Here is a 20597-nt window from a genome sequence, read left to right as displayed (position 1 = left end):
ATTGTAGAAAGAATAGATGCAATGTACTTTTTAACTCACATTTTATGTGGCAGGGCAAAAATATAAATTGGAAAAAAACATGAGACTTTGAGGATAAAATGACATGAAATCAAGGATTTGCTTTAATGTGCTGGTGGGGGGGCTGGGGTGCGTGTAGAGAGGGGGAGGGAAAGAAGGATGAGGGAAGAAAAGGAAGAAACAAGTATAACAATTAATATGATAATTATCGAATCTGGGGAACAGGTATATGGGGGCTCATTATTCTGTTCTTTCTACTTTAATATATGTCTTATAACACACAAAAAACTCTAAAATGGAAGGAATAATAGATATGGCAAATGCTAGGTGGTGTTTTGGGTTCTGTCCACGTTTTATCTTTTATAGTTTCTTTTATTTACATTAGTAGGAAAACAGGGTGTGTAATTAGCTCTTAATTGGTAGGTATCTCTTTAGCTTTAGAGTCCTGGAGCAGAGCTCATTGCCTCTGCCTGTTACTGCAGTCTCCAGGGGTCATGAGTCAAGAACAACATACACGTGCACATCATTAGCACAGAATTAGCACAGAACTCCAGGTAGAACCTCAGAGCAAGCAGTGTAAGGGCTTTGTCTATCTCTGAATTGAAATATTTTGAACCAGCACTTTCAGAGTGGAAGAAAATCAATCCAAAATGAACTCTAAATACTTCTGAGAGTAGTTTTATACCAAGTGCTGCCATGGGCAAGGGTTCATGAACTAACTTCTTTTCTAGGAAGAACTGGAACTATGATCTGTGCCTACCTTCTTGCCAGTGAAATATTTGCAACCGCAGAGGTATGGAAGATGCTCCTACCAATGCTGTCTTAGGCTGATTGAATTTGCTAGCTCTGAAGCCTCGCTGGTGGGATGTTAACATGATCCCTGAGTCATGGTAATTAATGGAGTTGTAATTGGAGAGGTGATTATTAGAAAGCCTGGTTTGGATACTTTCTCATTTAACTGGCACTAGTTAGTAACTGACCTCAGGGCCTCTTTCTTTGGGACGGGATGAGGGTGAGGTCAATGAGACGCTCACCTTGGACACAAAATTTAAGGGAATGCCAGAAATCTCAGTAATTAAGATAAATAATATTCCAGTGCAGCATTCAAAAAATCTAAGTTAATGCTAAAACATCCATCGTGGATACAATAGGAATATTTTAAATAAAGACAGGACACAACAGAGTCCAGATTAATGTGAAATGAGTAAGGTCAAGTTGTGAAAGTGCAAGAAAACCTCAGCGATACAGAAGCTTGACTTGCCTCCCTGAGACCCATAATCCCACCAGCTCCAGGCCTTCCTCCTTTCTCACGAGAATAAGAAGAAGATGGGTTAGGGAAGTTTTCTAAAGGACCTTGAACATCCTTGCAAGTGCTAGGTAGGTAAAAGGCATCGTTTTCCAACTCAGAACAAAGTCTCTCCTGGATGTTATATCTTTGCACAGTCAACATCTGTGGGGCCTGTGCCCTCTGGAAATTTCTGAGAAGACAGGATGGGCTGTTGCTATGTCTTAAAGCAGGGTTCCCACTCTTTTTCTGCCATGATCTTGCTAAAACGTCACCTCTTACAGGGCATGCTCCCAGCAGCTCTGCTTCTCGCTCAGCCTGCCGCCCAGATAAGAGAAGCTGGGGGTTCTGATCTGGGCCCAGCACCCTGATTCCACCGTCGTCTTTATTTCAAATTTGAGACACACAGGTCAGGAAAATGGATGCTGTAGGACAGTGTTTTTCACACTATGGATCACAGTTTATCAGTGAGTTGTGAAATCAACTTATTGCGTTGTCACTCGCATTTTTTAAATAAAATGGAATCAATTAGAATAGGAAATATCAAAAGGTAAGTATTGTTTGTGAAACTTTTGTTTCAGTTCTGTGTGAGAGAGTGCGTGTGTGTGTGTGTGTGTGTATGTGTGTGTGTGTATCTCCCAGGTTTATGAATGTGGATTGTAGCTTTAAAAATAAAAAGTTTGAGGGACTTCTCTGGAGGTCCAGTGGTTAGGACTCCACGCTTTCACTGCCGAGGGTTGAGTGCCTGGTCAGGGAACTAAGATCCCATAAGCCGTGTGGCGTGGCCAAAATAAGTAAATATATAAATATAAAGTTTGAAAGCTGTTGGTCTGGAGCCCTGGACAGAGCCAGAGGCCGGTGCTCAGGCCTTTGCTGTCTCTGACGGGCTGCACGCATCTCCATGGCAGGTCACTTGGTTTTCTTTGGGTCCTAATCTTCTCCATTTGTAAAATGGAAAGATAGGAAGAAGGACCAGATTCTCTCTAAAGTCTTCCAGCTCTAAAATTGTCTTTATGAGTCTTTGAATGCGAGTAGGCCTTGCTGTAGCTTTGTTAATTCTGTTATTTCGGGTATAGCCTCTGCCCAGAGACCGCTGACTTAAGGAAATCATGTGCCCTTAGAAACTTCAGAATGCCTTATACAGGAAAGGGACGTGCAGATGACCCATGATTGGACTGTCCCCTTTTTTATAGGACAGCCTTTATTATTTTGGAGAACGACGAACAGATAAATCCACCAGCAGTAAATTTCAGGGAATAGAAACTCCTTCTCAGGTAAGTGCTCTTTCTTTAAAAGGGGTCACTCTGGGGAATTAGGTTAAGATTGGCATCTATTATCTGGTTTCATTTTAGACTCTCTTCCTTGGGTGATTCCTTAGGTCACCTTCTCCTTGGGTGGTCTTCTCCTTGGGTGCCCCGTGACAGGCCTTGATCCCTTCCAGAGGCCAGGAGCCCTGCCTCAGGTGTTGCTTGGCTTTGCACCTTTGCTCTGAGTTCTCCCCAGAGCGCCCTGCCTTCCATTTTAACTGGTTATTGTTTGCAGAGTTCAGGAGTTGATTCCCTTCCCAAGGTAGGAAAGTCCAATTCCTAAGGTTTCAGACCCCCTGAAGATTATCTGAAGTCACTAGCCTCTTATTTCCATGTAAAGAGGAACTGAGTCTTCACAAACCCCTATTAGGCCAATTCAGCCCTTGTAGAACATTGTGTGTGTGTGTGTGTGTGCACGCATGGGCACACACATGTGCACATGTGTAAGGGAGAGACAGTGACAGAAAAAGAGACAGAGTCGGTGGGAGGGGGGCTGCACTTCAAAGGAGAAAGGAAAGGGAAAAGTAACATTTTTCAAAAACCTATTTTATACTAGACACTATTATACTTCTACATATATTGTCTCATTTAATACTCAGACAACCCATGTTATTACCTTATTTTTTTCCTTTTTAAAACATTTTATCCTGGACTTTCTCATAAAAAGTCAAGACAGTCATACAATAAATCCCCTTATATTCATCACACTGCTTCAGCAATCATTTCATCATGTGGCCAACCGTTCATTCCCTCCCCACTCTACACACACACACACACGCTTCATTTTCACACTAAACTTGGATTATTTTGAAGGAAATCCCAGACATCAGATCATCTTATCCCCTAAACCTTTTAATGTGACATCTAACATAAAGACTCTAAAAAAAAAAACCTTTAAAACCATTGACATACCTAACAGTGTTATACCTTAATAGTATCAAATGTCTAGTCCTCGTTTAAATTTCCATAATTATCTTAAAATCTTTTTAAAACTTAGTTTCAGTCAGGATCCAAACAAGGGCACACATTTCATTTGGTTGCTATGTCTCCTTAAGTCTCTTTTAGTTTATAGGTTTCCCACCTCTCTTTTTTTTTTCCTTGTAAATTGTTTATTGCAGAAACCAGGACGTTTATCCCATAGAGTTTGCAACATTCTAGACTTTGTTGAATCCTGCTAAGGGTTTTGCATTCATTATCTAATATTCTCAATAACTCAATGAGTGGGCACCATTATGATTCCATTTTATAGACTGGGAAATCGAGGTTCAAAGAAACTAACTTTTTGAACTAAGAACTCAAATCCAGATCTTTCAGACTCCAAAGCCCGTTATTTCCCATCCTGTGCACAGCTTCTCATTTGGATTGCCTTTTCTATACGGCCCCTCAAACCCAAGTGAGAGATGGTTGGGAATTCTTAAGTAAATGTGGATGTGGCCGTGAAGGAGAGTTTTCTTTGAGTGAAGTGATGAAAGCTGATACCCTTGGCCTAGTTAGCAGAACACTGTAACTGCTGGCTCTAGACATTTCATTTGGGATCAAAGAACTCAGCCTTATCCATTCATACTTTTCTGCCAAACTCAAGCAACACAAGGAGAAAAAAAAAAAGATAGCCATAGGCTGTAAGTAATACATCAACTTATTGAAGCCCAGCTCGAATCATGCCATTTCACGCTCAAAATCCATAATGGCTTCTGACTGCCAATGGCAACAAATATGTTTTAACCTGGCACTCCCAATCTAGATTTGAGTTTTCCAACCGCTTCTTCCACTATGTGCATCACACGCTCTAACGCGTTTGGATTGTTCGCCGTTTCCCAGCCTGTTTATACTTTACACCCACGTGCTCACGAGGGCCCCTTGTCCTGGAGTCCCCTTGCCCTCCCAGCCTGAAGTAGTCTCCTGCTTTTTCAGGAGTTCTTATAGCCCTTTGTGTTCCTTTTAGGGACTAAGTTGCTTTACATTATTTTCCAGCCATTCGAAGTCGTGTCTTCTCTACCCTCTTTGCACGCCCATGTCTTGCCCATCTTTCCACCCTGGCAGCCCAAAGTGCCTCGTATAGTATCTCCTTTGTCTGTAGTGAGTGCTTACTAAATAGATGTTGGTTTTATTAACTTCTGCTACATGCGCCTGTTGTTCTGGGCTGTAGGGGAGAGAAGAGTGAGAGCAAACGCAGCTACAGGGCCATGGTAGGTTACAAGCCTTTAGTGGAAGGTCAAGAATCTGGTGGCAGGAGCCACTGGGACGTTAGAGGTAGCTCCTTCAGGCACATCTTCCCTTCCCCATTTCCTCTGCAGTTACGTGCAGTGTCTCTAACTTACTCCAGGACTGGCACACCCTAGGCTGCAGCGGAGTCTCTTCTGATTCACTGGGCTAGCAGTGCAGGGGCCCGGCCTCCAGGGCTGTGTTGGCGAGGCCCCAGGACAGAGTTCCCTGTGTGTGCGGCAGTAATTCTCAGACACCATCCCCTCCTGATCCTGCAGTGTGGCCATTCCATGCACTACATACATTTCATCCACCCCTGGGTTAAGAGCTTGACTGGTCCTTTCCAATGCAGAGGATGGTGGTTAATTTTCTTAACACTTCCCAACGGATGGGGAAGAGTCTATGAACTTTTCAGTCCGGTTGATTCTGTACCAGAACTCTTAACTTCTGGAAGAAAGGAGAGCCCTTGTGAACGGCTTGCCACAGGAGATGGACTAGGCTAAGAGAATGCCCAGGCTTCCTTGCAAAAATGGAATTGGGGAAACGGGAAGCGGAGAGATGCTCACTGGCTGGGACTGGAGAAGAATGTGAATATGCTGCTGGCCTATGGAGCTCTCCCGCTGAGCTGTTACATCTTCCCTTCTCTCATGCCGAGGAGGCTACTGCTCCCCAAAGCACAAACCTTCCTTTAACTCAGCCACAATGAAGCTTCTACCCCAGGCCGACCTCTCCCACATTTGCAGTTGATGGCATCTTGCTGTCATGTTGTCCTAGCTGTTTTGTTGGTTCTGGTCTGTTGCACTCTCAGTCCCAGCAGCCTCTAAGCAACACCTGGCTCCTTTCTTGTTCCGCCTGTTGCTCTTCATTCAGTATTTTTTTTCTAAGGTAGATACTTAATCATGAGGCAACAAATGCCTAGTTCCATAATGGCACCCGATCAATGTTTCCTTCATCAATTATTTTCCTTAAAAAAATCAGGACTTTTTAACCTCCACTTAAATCGAGACTTCTGTTGTTTTGCAGAATAGATTTGTTGGATATTTTGCAATGGTGAAAAATACCTACAATTTGACTCTTCCTCCAGTGAAAAAACTCACGATGGAAAAAATCATTATTTATTCAATTCAAGGTAAGTGCTTTATGTCTAATTGGAGAATTGGCTGGAGGGCCAATGTTCTTACTATTCGGGAGGGTTTTCTCATGGTTACATACAGAGACAATCCCAACGCATAGCTGTCTTTTTGTGTAGCCTCAGGTATAAACCCCTCCCCCTGGAATTGCCCATCAGCCCAGCGCTGCTGTGGCCACGTTACCACTGCTTAGGTGTCCTCTCCTTTCCTTTCCCATCACCAATTTGGGGGGCTCCATCCCCCCTTCCCTTTCTCCTGTTCTCATTGCTGCTCTGGCCTCAGCCCAGGGTGTCCTTTTCAGAGTAGAACCTCTGAGAGTAAAGGGACGGAAGGTCCCATGAGACCTGGAGACCACTTCTTCCTCATGCCCATCTCTGGTTCAGGGTTGTCTTGGGAGATGCACCCCTGTATCATTTTCTTTCCTAATCCTCTCAGAAACCTTTTTTTTATTCTTATCTCCTGATCTCTCCCTTTCCCAGCCCTCTTCCCCCATAGCCCCCTCTCCCCCAGCAACTCCATCAGGATGTCTTAAATACCCGAACAGCAAATGAATGTTGTTGCCACAAATTCTTTTTGCAAATAACTGCTGAGCACTGCTTTGGGCCAGGCCCCCTGCTTGTGTTTCTTTGCCCTTCAGGAGCCCCTGAGTGTAAGCAGAGGAGAGGAAGGTACACAGATAAAGAGCTGACCACAGTGTTGGACAGCTTCCTAGGAGGACAGCACTTAGGTCTTCCGAACCTACAGGAACACAAAAAAGGGTTGGGAGAAACCTGGTCTCTGGGCGGGGGGCTCTCTCAGCCCCCTAGCTGTTACCAGTTCTTACCAAGAGTAAAAATCCTTATAAACTTGAAAAGAGCTGATGATGCCTGCTTCAGGAGTGTGAGGAGAAAGAGGGGACCTGCCGTCGCCCCGAGAGGCAGTGATATTGGCCAGATCGTCCACCTCTGGGACTTGAAAGACAAGGAAGGAAGGGAGAGGAATGGGCCTCAAGGCCATGTCTCTATTTCTCTGTCACCCGCCTAGCTTCCCTGTACAGCTCACCCTCAGGGAGGTGGAAACAGGGACCCCTCAGTGTGGAGGCGCAGCAGGAGGTGATGCTTCTGATTCCCTAAAGCAACAGCAGCTTGTGGAGCGCGAGGCGCGGTGCTGAGTGCCGGGCCTCTCCTGGGCCCGGCTGCGGGGCGAGGGCGCTGGTGTCCACCCACACAGCCTATTGCTTTTAGTCCTCTGAAGAGTCACACAAAATAAGATCTAGACGTGTATTTTTTAACGCTTCGTCCAATTATTCAGAAATAAGAGAACCCTTTAGAATATATGTAAAAACTGCATAGTCAAAAAAAAATTTCAATTGTTAGTTAAAATATAAAATGCTTTTTTCAAATTATTTACGTATTTCTCCCCTCTCCACACGCCCGCATCGCCGCCACTGCTTGGCAGGGGTGAGGAATTGAGAGTTACCACGAGCAGATTGCATGGGTTTCTGGCTTCTGGAAACAAACTTCGGCCCAGCAGCATGGTTTCTGTGGGAAATTTTGGTCTAGATTTCCAAACAAGCGTTGTGCGGGCAGACCCTGGAAACACAGCCTGTTCCAGCAGGAGCCTGCCTGTCTGTATAAAGGAGCAACTGTGCGAAGGCTTTGTGGGCTGCAGAGTGCTCTATGAGGTCCATTCTGTGATGTGTGTGTGTCACGTATGAGGGACAGGGCTGGAGTGGAGCCTCGCTCCGAACAGCATCTGCCTTCAGACGTCCCCAAGGTAGAGCCAGGCTTGTCCGGCAGCTGGTGGGTGGGAGGGGATAGCAGTGCCTTGCTCCCCATTGTTTCCTGCATAAAGTGTACTGTGAGAGGCAACCCAGGTGGCTGTTGGAGCAGTGTCTTCCTCTAGGAAACTGAAACTCAGCTCTAAAGCCAAGTTGGTGGCGTGAGAGCCTGTTTTGTACCTGAGTGTATCCTCTCCCTCAGGGTCCTCTCGGTTAACGGTGGGAATCCAGGCATCCCTCGTTTTATTGCTCTTTGCTTTATTGCGCTTCACAGACGTTGCACTTGTTCAGAAAATGAAAGGTTTGTGACATTTCTGAGTTGTCAGATGATGGTGAGCAGTTTTTTTTTTTTTTAGCAATGTGGCAATCAAGTTCTTTTATTTAATGGTTTGTGTTAGAATTTTATGTATTTATTTGGCTGCGTTGGGTCTTTGTTGCTGCTCGCCGTATTTCTCTAGTTGTTACTCTTCGTTGCGGTGCACGGGCTACTCATTGCGGTGGCTTCTTTTGTTGCGGAGCACGGGCTCTAGGTGCGCGGGCTCAGTAGTTGTGGCTCATGGGCTTAGTTGCTCTGCGGCATGTGGGATCTTCCTGGGCCAGGGCTGAACCCGTGTCCCCTGCATTGGCAGGCGGATTCTTAACCACTGCGCCACCAGGGAAGTCCCGATCAAGTATGTTTTAATGAAGGTACGTACATAGTTTTCTTAGACATAATGCTATTGCACACTAAATAGACTACAGTATAGTGTAAACATAACTTTTTGTGTGCACTGGGAAAGCAAAAACGTTCGTGTGACTCGCTTTGTTGCGATATTCGCTGTATTGCAGTGGTCTGGAACCGAACCCACAGTATCTCCGAGGTAACCCTGTAACAGTATCTATACAAACCTCTGTGAGTATTAAACTATTCCAAACAGGCAAAAAGGCATTTAGTCTGATGGAGTTTTGATGCGTTTTCTCTAACGTGAACAGTGAGAATAGGAATAGTTTCTCAAACTTCTAAGCTTAAAAATGGTTTTAATAAGTTCTAGCATTTCATATATTGTCCCAGTCTGATATCATATCCTAAGACTGTGACTTCTCTCTTCATAGTTTGAATTTTACTTAACCTCTGTGGAGATATTGTTTAGTTAAAACTGTAAAGTGCAGATCTAGAGAACAGAGGAACTAACGCGGATTTCTAAGTACTGCAGGTGAAAACTGGTGGAGAGTTTAATGGGTTTGGTTTCCTCATCTCAGGCTAACATAAAATAGAGGATTTTAAAAGTCTAATTTGAGATCCCTCATAAAGGCTTCCAGACAGAAAGTTGTGCCCTTTGCAGCTGTTCTTACGGTGTGGGCCTCGGCTGGCAGAGCCCACTTAAGAAGGCCTGCCTGGTATGCCAAAATTCTTGCTGCACCCACGTAAATAAGCAGGCCAAACCCAATGACAGCAGCCTTCTTTTGGAATAAGAATTATCCCCTTTGAGGGAGATCAAGGTGATGAAGTAGGAGGATGCTGAGCTTACCTCCCCCCATGAACACATCAAAAATACAACTACCTGTGGAGCTACCTGGAGGCTGGCAGAAAGGCCCTTCTACGGCTAAGGCTGTAAAGAAAAATCCACACGGAGTCTGGGAAGGGAGGAGAGGTGATCTGGTCGAGACCTGCACCCTTGGTGGGGGACCCAGACGTGGAGGGGGGTGTCATGGGCTTGGGGAGCCTCCCTGGGGAGCAAGGGGTTTGAGCCACACGTTTGGCACTCCAGCCCTGGGGTCTGACACCAGGAGGATGAGTGCCCTTAGCTGCTTCGAAAGCCAGTGGGGCTCATGGGAGGCTGTAAGACACTGAGCCCTCACTCAGAGAGTGCGTGCTTGCTTATACCCCCATCCTGGCAGACGCAGCAGCCTGAAAACTCTCACCGGGGAGAAAGCAGCCTTGGCCAGTGCTCGGTCGCTGCCCACATTTAGGAGGAGTGAAACTACTCCAGGGCAGGGACTGACACTGCCAGCAGGAAAGAAACCAGCTCAGCAGTGAGGCACCAACCCCTCCGGCCCTGACCCAGCCTCTAACCAAGGGTGCACAGTGGGGAAAATGTACAACCAGCACAGAAGTGCAGCCCCAAACCCTTGAGCCCCCGCTGCACCCCAAACCCAGGTGGAGACTGCCGTCTCTCTCACACACAGGGTCGCACCCGGCTCCGGCTCCAGCCCCTCCATCTCCAGCCCCGCTTCCCACCAAGGTGGTGGCTGCCACCGCACCCCAGGGGCCCACGGGACCTGTGCTCACTTCTCCCACCAAAGCCACTGAGCATACGCAGGCTGCACAGTCCTGCACAAGGGCACGCCTTCAAGACTGGGCTGGGTAACTGATTCCTTAATTTCATAGAGACAGAGAAAGGTAAACAAAATGAGAAGACAGAGGAGTATGTTTCAAATGAAAGAACAGCAACAACAACAAAAAGCCCTAAAGAATCATCTTCCTGTGAGATTACGATCACAACAGACTGTCAGGAAAAAGTGTGATAGATTCTGAAATGGGCAGTGTCTTCTCTAGGCCCACCTCCAGGGTTACCTTCACCTTTCATGGTCTTTAAGCTATTTTACAACTCTAAGGTGTAGAAAACTGATAATAATGCAAATAACTTTTGTACATAAAAATGCAAATTAGTTGTGTCTAGCAGAATGCAACTGATTATTGACCTGTTTCGTATTTATTTGTAAATTCATTTCATCATTCCTTATCTGCCCAGAAATGTGCAGTACTTCGAAACAGCTGTAGCATTTTACTGGTTCCTTAGTAATAAGTTAAAATTTTTGACGTGTTAAAAAATGCATGTACAGGACAGGGCTATGGCATGCAACAATTTCTGTAAAACAGAAGGAGAATACAGTTTTTTGTGTGTATATACACACATAAAACCTCTGGGAGAATCTATATTCATATTTGATTATACATGCATAAAAAACTAGAAACTAGTAATAGGGGTTAGCTGGGGCTGGAGAACTAAACAGGTGGGAGATAGGGAAAATGGAGACTTTTCACTTCATGCCTTTTATACCTTTTATTTTTAAATCATGCAAATATACTTAAATTATTTTAAAAATGTTTAAATTGTGTGGGAATTAATTTAAGCTCATAAAGCAATGCCCTTTTCCTGTCATGTGATAAGCGTTCGACTTGGTTTAGCTCTACGTTTCACTGACTTCTGTTGACATCCGTAGAAAGAAGTTCTGCAGGTGGATGGGACAGAGGGAACTGAGGCAAAGAAACCATGATTCCTCATGACAAATTAATTGTGTTAGTGAGAACAAAATTAAATGAACACAAAACAAACTTAATATAACAGTTAAGAATGATGGATATATGACTTTATTAGAATATTTGTTTTAGTTCTGTACCTTTAGTTCTGTGCATATTTAAGTGAAACATGCAGGGTGGAAAGGAAAGCCGGAAAAATTAATTGGAGGCTTGAGAAACCAGCCCTTTCATGAAATGCTGAAGTAAGTGGGTCAATTAAATTGAAAAAAAAAAAGGGAGAAGAAACCATTTGTCTGTAAATATATGCTGAACATAGCAGGAACGTTTGGATACAGCTCTCCTATATTTTCCATAAACTGGATTTAAACTAGGGCAAGAGGAAGTTAGGCTATTTATTATTAAGAAACATCACAATTAGAAGTCTGAAGAAAGCAACACATCAACAAGAAAGGTTGCACGTCCCCTTCCCTAATTTTTTTTTCTATGAAGGTGAGGCGATGGGATTCCAAATCTTAGAAGCTGAACAATGTCTTTTTTTTTTTCTCCAGCCTTATAAATTCTGCTTTAGGGGACAGAACTGAACTTTTGAAGCCTTGTCTTTCAAAGACAAAATCCATACAAGAGCCAAATGATTCAATATTGACACATTGTTAGCTGGGATAATTTTTTCTCTTTTTAATCTGTATTGTTAATTGGTGAGACATTTTGATCTTTGCTCTAACCAGCCTAACTTTTTAATTTCATTCAGGTGTTGGAAAAGGCAATGGAAATGACCTAAAAGTACAAATAATAATGCAACGAAAGCCTGTCTTTTTCTGTTCTGCTTCCAAAAACTGTGGGGTAAGAGAAAGCATGGAAACTGAAAATTCTAGTGTTTGTTTTACATCTCAATGTCAAATCAGCATGTTGCCCTCCCCAAACCATCACTCACCACAGGGAGGGGCCGTGTTGCTTTCTGGTTACCATCCAACTTGGTGTCCCTGGGTTTGGATTTGAGTCAAGAGTTAAATTTACTGTTCAAAATAGTTTTCAGGGGAAATAGTTTTCCAGAATATATTTTCAGTTCAGAGTGGTGCTTTGCCTTTCCCTTTTCCACAAATGCCAAGCATGTTCCCAGAATCTGTCAGAGTTTTAGATTCATGCATCTGGTCACTTTTAGCCATATTCTCTTCTTCTTGGTCATTTTTATTATATGGCACTGATTCTGAAATTTTAATGGGCATGAAAATCACCTAGAGACTGGTAAAGATGCAGATTCCTAAGTTATACCCCCAAAGTGTGATTCAGGAAATCTGGAAAGGGGCCCAGGAATCTCTAGACTTAGCAATGTCTCAAGTGATTCTAACTCAGATATCCTGTGGGACTGCACTGTGAGAAACAATGCAGGGGTGTATGGATTGGGGAGGAATCTCTTTGGGACCAAATAGTCAGTTTTCTTAAAGGCTGAAGAAATGGTTAAGACTACAGACCTCTCCTGGAGCAACAGGAAAGCTTCCTTCATGGGTGTAAGAAATATAAACTTTTAAGATTCTTTCTCAGGCTTTGGTCTCTAGTTCTCCTATTACCTCTCCTCTTCCTTCTTTTTACTCCCCTGACCCCCGGGAGGGGGCACTCCCCCCAAGCCTCATCCCTGGCTTTCTGTCCTTATCTCCACACATACTCTATTCTTGGTCCTACACATCCGTTCCCCTACTTTCAATTATAATATCTTCTTTCATTCACTTGACACGTATTTATGAGCCCCATACACAGGGTAGACGCAGGAGCTGCAACTTGGGCATTCTCTACCCCAGCAATTCAAACACAGTTGTCAATCCAAATTTATCCAATGAACTTTTCATCTGCTTCTGCAAATGACACCAGCATTCTCTTACTCAGACTTTCAGATCTGGTATCATCTTTGATTCTCTCTTTGCCCGCGGCCCCTAAATCCAGTTAGTCACCAATTCCTGCTGATGAGACCACTGGAATCTCTCTTCACTCGCTCCCTTCCTGTCTGTTCCCATTGCCACTACCCGGTCCAGGACCTCATTTGCTCATGCCTAGACTTCTACAACGGTCTCCTTACCTTTGCTTTCTCCTTATACAGGGCAGTATATAGGGTCCTGCAATACGCATCCTGAAATACTGCTCTCATTGTAAAAAGCTGTAGCTAGAGCAGAAGACACACTGTGCACCCACGGTCAAAGCTAGTTAATATCTTTGGCGCAATATTCTTTTTTTTTTTTTTCCGGCTGTGAGGCATGCAGGATCTTATTTTCCCAACCAGGGATTGAACCCATGCCCCCTGCAGTGGAAGCGTGGAGTCTTAACCACTGGACCGCCAAGGAAGTCCTTCTGGCTCAGTATTCTTATCTGTAAAATAAAGGTTACATCTCAAGTGTTGTGAGGATTGAATTAGATAATATATGTGAAGTTGCTTTGTGACTCATACATCACTAAATAAATGTTAGATGTGATAATTACCAGGCCAGCTTTATCACCTAGGAAATGCTCCACTATAACTTTCAACAACTTCATTCTTATTTTCCTGGGTCTTGAATTCTCAAGATATAGCCCTATCATACCTGAGCTTATTCGCATTAGTAACATGGCCTGCGGTCTCCATGCCAGGTAGACTGGGTCCCCTCTGGCCCTTGGAACACAACACTCTAATTTCTGCTTCCTGTTTTTGCTGGTCTTTTCCCCCTCCTCCAGCCCTGCCCTCCCAGTCCCCTGTCTGAACTGGATTCTCTTTACAGAGCTCCTCTTTTTTAAAAATTGAAGTATAATTGACATACAATATTATATTAGTTTCAGGTGTACAGCACAGTGATTTGACATTTTATATACATTATGAGATGATCACCGTATAGTTACCATCTGTCACCACCATTTAAAGTTATTACAACATTATTGACTATATTCCCTATTCTGTATATTACATCCCCATGACTTATTTATTTTATAACTGGAAGTTTATGCCTCTTAATCCCCTTCACCTATTTCACCCATCCTCCTATCCCCTGCCAACCACCAGTTTGTTCTCTATCTATGAGTCTGCTTCTGTTTTGTTACGTTCATTTTTTTTTTAGATTCTACATGTAAGTGAAATCATGCAGTATTTTTCTTTGACTTAATTCACTTAGCATAACACCTTCTAAGTCCATCCATGGTGTCACAAATGAAAGATTTCATTCTTGTTATGGATAATATTCATATATACATACATGTGCATATATATATATATATACACACACACACACACACACATATATACCTCACATTTTCTTTATTGATGGACTTAGGTTGCTTCCATATCTTGGCTATTGTAAATAATGCTACAGTGAACATAGGGGTGCATATATCTTTTCGAATTAGTATTGTCGATTTTTTTTTTTTGGATAAATACCCAGAAGTGGAATTGTCCAATCATGTGGTAGTTCCATTTTTAAGTTTTTGAGGAACCTCCATACTGCTTTCCATAGTGGCTGCACCAATTTACATTCCCACCAACAGTGAAAGAGGGTTTCTTTTTTTCCACACCTTCACCAACGTTATTTTTTGTTCTTTTGATAATAGTCATTCTGACAGGTATGAGGTGATGTTCTTCTGGTTTTGAATTGCATTTCCCTGATGATTAGTAATGATCATTTTTTCATGTGCCCGTTGGCCGTCTATATGTCTCCTTTAGAAAAATGTCTGTTCTAGGTCCTCTGCCCATTTTTCAATTGGATTGTTTCTTTTTTTGATGTTTCCTTTCTAAGTTGTATGAGTTATTTTTATATTCTGGATATTAACCTCTATTGGATACATAATTTACAAGTATCTTCTCCCATTCAATAGATTAGCTTTCCATTTTATTGCAGGATTCCTTCACTGTGCAGAAGCATTTTAGTTTGATGTGGTCCCACTTGTTTATTTTTGCTTTTGTTGTCCTCGCCTGAGGAGACGGATCCATAAAGGTATCACTAAGATCAAAGTCAAAGAGCTGACTGCCTGTGCTTTCTTCTAGAAGTTTTATGGTTTCAGGTCTTACATTCAAATTTTTAATCCATTTTAACTTTATTGTCATATGTGGTGTAAGGTAGTGGTCCAGATTCATTCTTTTGCATGTTAACTGTCCAGTTTTTCCAACACTGCTTATTGAAGAGATCCTTTTCCACTTTGTATATTCTTGTCTTCTCTGTTGTAGATTAATTGACCATAAGTGTGTGGATTTTTTTCTGGCCTCTCTATTCTGTTCCATTGATCTATGTATTTGTTTTTGTTCCAGTAACAACTGTTTTGAATACTATAACTCCGTGATATAGTTTGAAGTCAGAAAAACTGATACCTCTAGTTTTGTTCTTTTAAAGATTACTTTGGCTATTTGGGGTCTTTTGTGGTTCCACACAAATTTTAGGATTCTAGTTCTGTGAAAAATGCTATTGGTATTTTAATAGGGATTACATTGAATTTGTATATTGCTTTGGGTAGTAGCATAGACATTTTAACAATATGAATTCTTCCAATCCATAAGCACAGTATACCTTTCCATTTAATTGTGTCACATTTATGTCTTTCATCAATGTCTTACAGTTTTCAGAGTTCAGGTCTTTCACTTCCTTGGTTAAACGTATTCCTAATTATTTTCCTCTTTTAGATGCAATTTTAAATGGGAGTTTCTTAATTTATATTTCTGATAGTTCATTATTAGTGTATTGAAATGCAACAGATTTCTATACATTAATTTTGTATCCTGCAACTTCACTGAATTCATTTATTTGAAGTTTTTTGGTGGAGTCTTTAGCGTTTCCTATATATAGTACATGCCATCAGCAAATAGTGAGTTTTACTTCTTCCTTTCCAATTTAGATGTGTGTTATTTCTTTTTACTGTCTAATTGCTGGGGCTAGGACTTCTAATACTTGGTTCAATAAAAGCAAGAGTGGGCATCCTTGTCTTGTTCCTGATCTTAAGGAAAAGCTTTCAACTTTTCAACACTGAGTATAATATTAGCTGTGGGTTTGTTACATATGGTCTTTTTTTTTTGTTTTTTGCTGTATGCGGGCCTCTCACTGTTGTGGCCTCTCCTGTCACGGAGCACAGGCTCCGGACACGCAGGCTCAGCGGCCATGGCTCACAGGCCCAGCCGCTCCGCGGCATGTGGGATCCTCCCGGACTGGGGCACGAACCCGTGTCCCCTGCATCGGCAGGCGGACTCTCAACCACTGCGCCACCAGGGAAGCCCCAAGTCTGGAATATTTTGATGAAGGATAGGTATTTACTCTTCTTTAAATGTTTGGTAGAATTCACCTGTGAACCTGTCTGGTCCTGGACTTTACTGGGAGTTTTCTGATTGCTGATTCAATATCATTATTAGAAATCTACCTATTTGGATTTTCTATTTCTTCTTGACTGTTTTGGAAGATTGTGTGTTTCTAGGAGTTTATCTATTTCTCCTAGGTTTTCTAATTTGTTGCTGTAGTTTCATATGATCCTTTGTATTTCTATGGTATCAGTTGTAACTTCTCTTTCATTTCTGATTTTATTTATTTGGGCCCTCTCCCTTTTTTTTCCTTGATGAGTCTGGATAAAGGTTTGTCAGTTTTGTTTATCTTTTCAAAGAACCAGTTCTTAGTTTAATTATCTTTTCTATTTTTAAAAAATCTCTGTTTCTGTTCTGATCTTCATGATTTTTTCCATTCTACTAACTTTGGACTTCATTCTTTTTCTACTTCCTTTAGGGCTAAGGTTAGATTGAGATTTTGTTTCTTGAGTTTGGTCTGTATTGCTATGAACTTGCTTTTTAGAACTCCTTTTGCTGTGTCCCAGAGATTTTGGAATGTTGTGTTTCCATTTTCATTTGTCTTAAGGTATTTTTAAAATTTTCTCTGATTTCTTCAGTGACCCATTGGATTGTTTAGTAGCATGTGGTTTAGTCTCCATGTGTTTGTGTGTGTGTTTTTTTTCTAGTTTTCTTCTTATAGTCAATTTCAAGTTTGATACTGTTGTGGTCAGAAAAGATGCTTGGTATGATTTTAATCTTAACTTTATTTAGACTTGTTTTGTGGCCTAACATGTGATCTATCCTGAAGAGTGTTCCATGTACACTTAAAAAGAATTATATTCTGCTGTTTGGGCGTAGAATGTTTTTTATAATCTGTTAAGTTCATTTGGTCTAATGTGTCATTTAAAGCCAGTTTCTTTATTGACTTTCTGCCTGGATGATCTGTTCATTGCTGTAAGTGGGATATTAAAGTCCATATTATTATTGTATTACTGTCAATTTCTCTTTTATGTCTGTTAATATTAGCTTTACCTATTTAGGTATGCCTATGTTGAGTGCGAAAATATCTACAAGTGTTATATACTCTTGTTGGATTGAACCCTTTATCATTATGTAATGCTTTTTTTTCCTTGGTCTATTGTTAGAGCCTTTTTTTGTTTTGTATACATTTATTTATTTATTTTTGGCTGCATTGGGTCTTCGTTGCTGTGCATGGCTTTTCTCTAGTTGCAGCGAGTGGGGGCTACTCTGTTGCGGTGCACGGGCTTCTCATTGTGGTGGCTTCTCATTGTGGTGGCTTCTCTTGTTGCAGAATACAGGCTCTAGGCACGTGGGCTTCAGTAGTTGTGGCATGTGGGATCAGTAGTTGTGGCTTGCGGGCTCAGTAGTTGTCGCTTGTGGTCTCTAGAGCGCAGGCTCAGTAGTTGTGGCACATGGGCTTAGCTGCTCCATGGCATGTGGGATCTTCCCAGACCAGGGCTCGAACCTGTGTCCTCTGCACTGGCAGGCAGATTCTTAACCACTGTGCCACCAGGGAACTCCCACAGCCTTTGTTTTTAAAAATTGGTTTTATTTTTGGGGATTTTTTAAATTGAATTATATATAGTCGATGGACAATATTATATAAGTTACAGATGTACAACATAGTGATTCACAATTTTTAAAAGTTATACTTCATTCACAGTTATTATAAAATATTGGCTATATTCCCTGTGTTATACAATATATCCTTGTAGCTTATTTATTTTATACATAATTTGTAACTCTTAGTCCCCTACCCCTATCTTGCCCCTCCCCCTTCCATCTTCCCACTGGGAACCACTAGTTTGTTTTATATCTGTGAGTCTGTTTCTTTTGTTATATTCCCTAGTTTGTTTTATTTTTTATATTCCACATATAAAGGATATCATACAGTATTTGTCTTCCTCTGACTTATTTCACTTAGCATAATACCCTCAAAGTCCCTCCATGTTGTTGCAAATAGCAAATTGTTCTTTTTTATGGCTAAGTAGTATTCCACTGTGTGGTATATATGTGTGTGTATATATATATCTTTATCCATTCATCTGTTGATGGACATTTAGGTTGCTTCCATATCTTGGCAATTGTAAATAATGCTGCTATAAACATTGGAGTGCATGTATCTTTTTGAATTAGTGGGTTTTTTTTCTGTATACATACCCAGGAGTGGATTGCTTGGTCACATGATAGTTATATTTTTTGGTTTTTTGAGAAGCCTCCATACTATTTGCCACAGTTACTGCACCAATTTACTTTCCCACCAACAGTGTATGAAGGGTCCCTTTTCTCCACATCCTTGCCAACAATGGTTGTCTTCTTTTTTTAAATCTTTATTGGAGTATAATTGCTTCACAATACTGTGTTAGTTTCTGTTGCATAACAAAGCAAATCAGCCATGTGCATACACGTCCCCATATCCCCTCCCTCTTGAGCCTCCCTCCCACCCTCCCTATCCCACCCCTCTAGGTCATTGCAAAGTACCGAGCAGATCTCCCTGTGCTATGCTGCTGCTTCCCACCCGCCAACTATTTTACATTCAGTAGTGTATGTACGTCGATGCTACTGTCACTTCGCCCCAGCTTTGCCCTCCCCCCCATATTCTCAAGTCCATTTCCTATGTCTACCTCTTTATTCCTGCCCTGCAACTAGGTTCATCAGTACCATATATATATATTTTTTTCAGATTCCATATATATGTGTTAGCATACAGTATTTGTTTTTCTCTTTCTGACTTACTTTGCTCTGTACGACAGACTCTAGGTCCATCCACCTCAGTACAAATAACTCAATTTTGTTTCTGTTTATGATTAATATTCCATTGTATATATGTGCCACATCTTCTTTATCCATTCATCTGTCAATGGACATTTAGGTTGGTTCCATGTCCTGGCTATTGTAAATAGTGCTGCAATGAACATTGTGGTACATGTCTTTTTTTTTTTTTTTTTTTGGCTGTGTTGGGTTTTTGTTGCTGTGCATGGGTTTTCTCTAGTTGCAGTGAGCAGGGGATACTCTTCATTGCAGTGCATGGGCTCTCTTCGCAGTGGCTTCTCTTGTTGCAGAGCACGGGCTCTAGGCGCCTGGGCTTCAGGAGTTGTGGCTCGTGGGCTCTGGAGCGCAGGCTCAGTAGTTGTGGCGCATGGGCTTAGTTGCTCCGCGGCGTGTGGGGTCTTCCTGGACCAGGGCTTGAACCCGTGTCCCCTTCACTGGCAGGTGGATTCTTAACCACTGCACCACCAGGGAAGCCCCATGTCTCTTTTTGAATTATGGTTTTCTCAGGGTATATGCCCAGTAGTGGGATTGCTGGGTCATATGGTAGTTCTATTTTTAGTTTTTAGTTTAGTTTTTTAAGGAACCTCCATACTGTTTTCCATAGTGGTTGTATCAATTTACATTCCCACCAACAGTGCATGAGGGTTCCTTTTTCACCACACCCTTTCCAGCATTTACTGTTTCTAGATTTTTTGATAATGGCCATTCTGACTGGCATGAGGTGACCGCATTGTAGTTCTGATTTGCACCTCTCTAATGATTAGTGATGTTGAGCATCTTTTCATGTGCCTTTTGGCCATCTGTATACCTTTCTTGTGAAATGTCTATTTAGGTCTTCTGCCCATTCTTTAACTGGATTTTTGTTGTTGTTGTTATTGAACTCCTTGAGCTGTTTGTATATTTTGGAGATTAATCCTTTGTCCATTGTTTCATTTGCAAATATTTTCTCCCATTCTGAGGGTTGTCTTTTCATCTTGTTTATGGTTTCCTTTGCTGTGCAAAAGCTTTTAAGTTTAATTAAGTCCCATTTGTTTATTTTTGTTTTTGTTTCTGTTACTCTAAGAGGTGGGTCAAAAATGATCTTGCTGTGGTTTATGTCAAAGAGTGTTTTCCTATGTTTTCCTCTAAGAGTTTATAGTGTCTGGTCTTACATTTAAGTCTTTAATCCATTTGGAGTTTATTTTTGTGTATGGTGTTAGGTAGTGTTCTAATTTCATTCTTTTATATGTAGCTGTCCAGTTTTCCCAGCACCACTTATTGAAGAGGCTTGTCTTCTTTTTGATGATAGCCATTCTGACAGGTTTGAGGTGATATCTCATTGTGGTTTTAATTTGCACTTATCTGATGATTAACAATGTTGAGCATCTTTTCATGTGCCTGTTGGCCATCTTCACGTCCTCTCTGGAAACATCTCTATTCAGGTCTTCTGCCCATTTAATTGCCTTTTTTTTTTTTTAATGTTGAGTTGTAGGAGCTGCTTATATATTTTGGATATTAACCCCTTATCAGTCATATCATTTACAAATATTTTTCCCCATTCAGTAGGTTGTCTCTTCATTTTGTCATTGGTTTCCATTGCTATGCAAAAGCTTATATGCTTAATTAGGTCCC

The 20597-nt window shown here is 41.8% G+C and overlaps 1 protein-coding gene across 1 annotated transcript in view; it reads left to right on the top strand.

The window, feature by feature from the left end:
• The window catches only part of LOC132413854 (phosphatidylinositol 3,4,5-trisphosphate 3-phosphatase TPTE2-like), a 45183-nt gene that overhangs the window by 16063 nt on the left and 8523 nt on the right, over positions 1 to 20597 (top strand). Inside the window, exons 10-13 of the mRNA XM_059996105.1 lie at positions 750 to 811; positions 2497 to 2577; positions 5836 to 5941; positions 11691 to 11782. Of these exons, the coding sequence (XP_059852088.1) occupies positions 750 to 811; positions 2497 to 2577; positions 5836 to 5941; positions 11691 to 11782 (341 nt within the window). The remainder of the gene's footprint in view (positions 1 to 749; positions 812 to 2496; positions 2578 to 5835; positions 5942 to 11690; positions 11783 to 20597) is intronic.

This window comes from Delphinus delphis, chromosome 18 (genome assembly GCF_949987515.2).
Source record: "Delphinus delphis chromosome 18, mDelDel1.2, whole genome shotgun sequence".
Taxonomy (NCBI): domain Eukaryota; kingdom Metazoa; phylum Chordata; class Mammalia; order Artiodactyla; family Delphinidae; genus Delphinus; species Delphinus delphis.
Note: the sequence above shows the minus strand (reverse complement) of the source record. Positions and strands in the feature narration are given on the sequence as shown.